This window comes from Eurypyga helias, unplaced genomic scaffold (assembly GCF_000690775.1).
Source record: "Eurypyga helias isolate BGI_N326 unplaced genomic scaffold, ASM69077v1 scaffold23336, whole genome shotgun sequence".
Classification (NCBI taxonomy): Eukaryota; Metazoa; Chordata; class Aves; order Eurypygiformes; family Eurypygidae; genus Eurypyga; species Eurypyga helias.
Window position 1 is genome coordinate 1 of NW_010254956.1, and position 5,559 is coordinate 5,559.

At 55.0% G+C, this 5,559-nt stretch overlaps 1 protein-coding gene across 1 annotated transcript; it reads right to left on the minus strand.

The window, feature by feature from the left end:
• Window positions 1-3,037: 3,037 nt before the first annotated feature.
• On the minus strand, window positions 3,038-5,351 carry TIMM17A (translocase of inner mitochondrial membrane 17 homolog A (yeast); the record flags this gene model as incomplete). The annotated part of the gene is made up of 3 exons (XM_010153180.1): window positions 3,038-3,108; window positions 4,738-4,848; window positions 5,223-5,351. Coding segments are annotated over 3 exons (311 nt in total), but the record flags the coding sequence as incomplete, so codon positions are not given.
• Between the last annotated feature and the right edge of the window lie 208 nt (window positions 5,352-5,559).

Genomic DNA, 5,559 nt, shown 5'->3' on the forward strand with positions numbered 1-5,559 from the left:
AGCGAGCGCTCACGCACTACCGGGCCCCGGGCCGGAGGGTTTTGGAGATCCCTGGCAGCAGAGCCGCCTTGCTGCGGGGGGAGCTCCACGGCCCCCGGTGCTGCTGCCCGGGGCACGGATTCATGTAACTTAAGTTTTAATTGTCTTTTTGTTGTTGTTTTCCTTGACAAAGTAATGTAAACAGAACAGAGAGTATTTAATATTTAATACTAAGCTTTAAGAGACTTGCTGCCACCGCAGTGTACGCGGCCCCTCGCTGTCTGGGGTAGTGAAGGAAGGACGGTGTTTTAGGGGAATGTAGAGCTGCTGTAGCTGATTGAAATTAAAAGGTCAATAGTTCAGTGTCGTGCTGGGGGTGTCTGTCCCATTTTTTGGGGAAGAAGCGGCCCAGGGTGTCGGCTGCTCCTGGGGAGTGGGCTAGGGGCCCCCTCCTGCCCTGCCAGCGGGTCTGGACAGCCCCCACAGCCGGAATAAAGCATGGGAAACTCTTGAGTGTTGTGGGGATGCCAATGGGAAACCCTTCCTCAGCTGGGAACGTGCCATGGGGCAGCAGGATCTGCTGGTGACCCTCCCGCGACGGGCAGGGCTTGCAGGCCTTTGGAGAAGGCGCTGCAGCATGGCTGGGGCGGGACACCCTAAATCAGAAGCTGCTCAAAGTGTGAGAGTGATGGTCCTGCGCAGTCGAGGGGGATTAGAGGGGAGGAGCTGAGCTGAATAAAGTCCATCTCAGGCCGGGGAAGCCTTTACCTTACCCGGGGGAGGAGCCCCTGGGCCATAGCCAGCTCTCCCCATGTCCCTGCTCTCCCTGCATCCCAGCTGCTGCAGGGGAGGGAGGGTGGTGCGGTGGCCCCTTTATCGGGATGCTGAGATGCACCCGGCTTTGGGCGCTGTGATGGTGGGGTCTGGCTGCAGCCCTGGTGTGGGGCCAGCCCAGCCTACAGCAGGCCCTACCCATGCCCAGCGTGGCCTGTCTGCACCCAGGCTGGTGGGAGAGGCCACCCAAGCCCTCCAGGCTGCTGCTTAAATACAGGCCCAGAGCCAGCTGAGCCCCTGCCCTCCCTGCAAACCCCTCAGGGCAGCTCAGCACTGCCAGGGCCCGGCTGGAGACAGAAACACACCCCCAGCGCAGATCTGAACACCTGGGTCTCTAATCCTGCATAAAGAGCATGGGAAAACACCTGGAGATGAACAGGCAGACTGGGATACCCAGGGGAGGCTCCACAGCCACCCACTCCCTGCAGCCGGGGTCTGAACCAGGAACAGGACAGCATCGGCCAAGTGACACTGTCTTGGCAATTCGCCCGAGCAGCCAGGTAAGTGGCAAAGGAAGAGGAGCCCTCGCACACACACACGGTGCTGTTGTGCGTAAGGATTTTGGAAATGACACCAGCAGCACCTGTACGGACCGGTGAGGTACTGGAGACACGTGCCCCGGCAGTCCCGGGGCGGTTCTGGAACAGGCAGCATGGTGGAAAGAGGAAAACATCCCTTTTACGGGAGACGGGACACGGGAGATGGGCAGAGGCTTGCACCTGCACGCACCCAATTCACCCGCCTGTCACCCCGTACTGTGACTGCTCCTGGGGGGGTTCAGCCTCTCCTCCCACCAGCTGGGCCTGACCTCGTGTCCCAACGGAGCACAGAGATCAAGCTCCTTCCCAGGCAGAGGAAGAGCCAAGAAGCACGGCCGACGTGTTACTCAAGTCCTTCTGCGTACGGATACGCCATCAGGAACTGCCAGCAAGCACCAGCACTAACCAGATTAACAGCAACCTCCCTGGGTAGGATTTACCTGCTGGCGAGAGGCAACGCACCTCCACAACTGGAACAAAACACGGAGCAGATGTTTTCATTGTGCTTAGGACTGGACCCGAGGTGAAACGGCCGCGGGTACAATGTGCTTCGCCCTCCAGCCCCACGTGTTCTCTGTTCGGGGCTCTACGCAGGCCTCCTGCACAGGCACTGGGGCGAAGGGCTCTCCCGACTGTGAAGCTGCAGTCAGCAGCGGTGGATCGGTTTTTTGTCACCTCCTGTAGGAGGGGCTCAAAGCCTTGCGGGTTTAGGGGAAGGCGGGGGTATGCTGCAGCCTGCAGAGCCAGGAAAGGCTTTCACCAGAGAACTTCATGCATGGCGGTAGCGTAGGAAAAGAGAGAACAGCAGTGAAACGTGTATTGCTGGCAGTAATTTTCACTGGCTCGCACGTTCCCCCAGTGATATTCACTGAGGAGTGTAAAACTGTGTGTAGGTGAACTCTTGGGCTTGTTCAGCCTGGAGCAGGGAAGGCTCCAGGGAGACCTTATACCACCTTCCAGTGCCTGAAGGGGCTACAAGGAAGCTGGGGGGGGCTTTTTCCAAGGGCCTGTAGTGACAGGACAAGGGGGAATGGGTTTAAATTGAAAGTGGGGAGGTTTAGATTGGATATCAGGAGGGAATTCTTCCCGCAGAGGGTGGGGAGGCACTGGAACAGGTTGCCCAGAGAAGCTGTGGATGCCCCATCCCTGGAAGTGTCCAAGGCCAGGCTGGATGAGGCTTGGAGCAACCTGGGCTAGTGGAAGGTGTCCCTGCCCATGGCAGGGGGTTGGATCTAGATGATCTTTAAGGTCCCTTCCCACCCAAACCATTCCATGATTCTATGATTTTATTATTCTTTTCCTTAAGCTGAAATACGTGTAGCAACCTAAATCCGACGCTAAATTCCAGCTGCATTCACTGTGGATGGTCAATGCCACATCCCAGAGAAGATTTACACTTCGGTCCATGTCCAAAGAATGACAAGACTCCGTTTGGTCCTTGCCTTAAACCTCCATGTATTCTACCAGACACCTATTAACGTTACACCAACGGAATCTATGGTGAATAAATAGATTGGTTGTCTTCTCAGAGTTCTCCCGTGCAGCTTTACACCCAACAGTGCAGAAGGTCCTCCCGGCACAGTTTGTGTAAGAGGCTACCAGTGGTGCAAAGACATACCGCATCCCGGTGCTCCAGCATCCTAATTACAGCCTGGGTACCACATGAGCTCGGAGGACGAGGATAATCACTGGTATTGTCTGTAGTCGCTGAAGGGGGAGGGCTGCAGCTGGGAGGGGTCGTCTGACATCTGCGGGGCTGCCAATACGGCAGGAGAAAGGAAGGGGGTAAGTATCGGAAGACACAAGATTCTTCCCACTAAAAGCATCAAACACCGTCACAGCAGTTTGGGTATAAATCCCCTTGAAAATAACACCAACAAGGCTTTACGCTTCATTTTTTTTCATTTAAAGAAGTTCAAGAGCATTATGCACCCAACAGGCGCCTCAGCCCCATCAGGAATGGATTTTGATCTCCTCCCACAGGGAAAGGAGTCAGAGCAGCCAGAGGGAAACATTTCCAGTCACCTCACAGAGCTGGAAACCTCTGCCAGCCTGCCCCTCAGCTGAACGTCACCACCCCGTAACGGTTCACCACGGGAACGCCCGGAAAGGAAGCCGGCCAGCGGCATGGAACAAGTCACTGCGGAGCCACCTTCCCGTGCTGCCGGGGGCAAGCCACACGCTCGCTGCGTGCCCAGCTTAGAGGGACTCGCAACGGAGCCGTGAGTCCCTAACGCAGGGTAACTGTAATCTTTCTCTGGCTTAGTAACCAAAATCTTCATAATTTCGACTAACAAAGAACGCCAGTGAACCAACCCAAGAGAGGGAGCCTCTCCGGAATTAGCAGCTTGCTACGAATCCCTTCGACACTAGTGGATTTGCTGTATTCCCCCCAAAACAAGGTGGGGCGAGAGGTGTTAAGCGGCACAGGCAAGTCTTTACACTGACAGTTACTGACGCCTCAGCTTGCGCCTGACGCTGAAAACACTAAAAGGATCTTGTTTTTGAAGCAATTTAGAAAAAAAAAAAATCACTGCTACCACCCCCCTCTGAAATCTGTTGCCTGTACCCACCTGATGTTCCCCAGCGTGTTCAAACCAGGCTGCCCAGTCTGCCCCCTGCCCGCCGCCACCCCTCCTGTCCACAGGCTGCTGCTTCCTATTCCCTCAAATCCTGTTGGGTCACCAAACACTGACGGACACACCGCGGGCACCATCTGACAGGGCTGATGTCCAGGCACAGGGGGGACACGGGGAGCAGGGATGTCCCTGCTTTCAGCCAGGATGTCTCACGTCACCCAGAGGGAAGGAGCTGATGAGACTCTTGTCTCACCAGCAATGTGCAGCTCCTCCTGGACTTGCCGCAGCCTTAGAGGCTGCCAACCGGCCGAGCGGATCCTCTGTGATGGGGCTGATGGCTGGAATCATCAAATCCCGGAATGGTCTGGGTTGGAAGGGACCTTAAAGATCATCCAGTTCCAACCCCCCTGCCATGGGCAGGGACACCTTCCACTAGAGCAGGTTGCTCCAAGCCTCATCCAGCCTGGCCTTGGACACTCCCAGGGATGGGGCATCCACAGCTTCTCTGGGCAACCTGTCCCAGTGCCTCACCACCCTCTCCGGGAAGAATTCCTTCCTAATGTCCCATTCCAATGTCCCTCTTCCCAGTTAAACCCGTTACCCCTTGTCCTGTCACTCCCTGCCCTTTGAAAAAGTCCCCCCCAGCTTTCCTGTAGCCCCCCAGGCACTGGAAGGGGCTCTAAGGTCTCCCTGGAGCCTTCCCTGCTCCAGGCTGAACCCCCCAACTCTCCCAGCCCACGAGAGCCAGCCATGAGGTACGGTGGTGAAGACGGCACTTGCCATATCACGGTCCAACAGCTCCTTACCATTCGCAAACTGCGTGGAGGCGAAGCGCGTTAAGAGAATACCAGCTCCTTCAATTAAAGCGAGGAGAATTCCTCCCATGGCAGCAGACCCAACCATGGCAACCGGTCCATCTGAAAAGGAAAAGCACAAACCCACTCCTGTTTTTCTTCCCTTGGTGCATTACTTCATGTATTACAGCTCTTTCTTTAGTCACAATCTTTCCTATAAGGAGACTCAGAAGCAGTAATTTTGCATCCATTAAGCCTCATTAGCATCACCAATAAAAGGATAATTATGGGCAACTTCCCCCTCCTCGTGGAAACACCGGCCATGGTTGAAAACATAATTATGACTTTCCCAGGCACAAGACAAAAGTTTCAGGTGATCTTTGAGTTTCTCTGAGAAGTAAATTCCCATTTGGGTATCAGACTGTAACAGTGCGTACTGTACCTTCAGAACACCAACGTTTTTCAATTTATACCCTCCCCAGTGTCCCGTTTCTTACTTCTTGCAGCTAATATGGCTCCAGTCAGGGCTCCACTTGTGATTGAATTCCACGGATCTTCCTTCCCTCTCATTCTGACCATACTGCAGTCAATCATGGAGAAGAGACCTCCCCAGACAGCAAAGCTACCTGTTAAAAACCAAACGAAAACCAGTTCCAAGCAAGCAGAGCAGCCAGCCACGTGGCAGCCGTGTAAGGAAGAGATGGTGCGGTGTGAGCGCGCTCGTTTTCAGACACGGCAGCACATTCCCACTCACAAAGAACCAAACGTAGGTTGAGCCAAAGACTCACCTTGCCACGTGCTGCACGTGTTACACAAACACAGAATCACGGAATT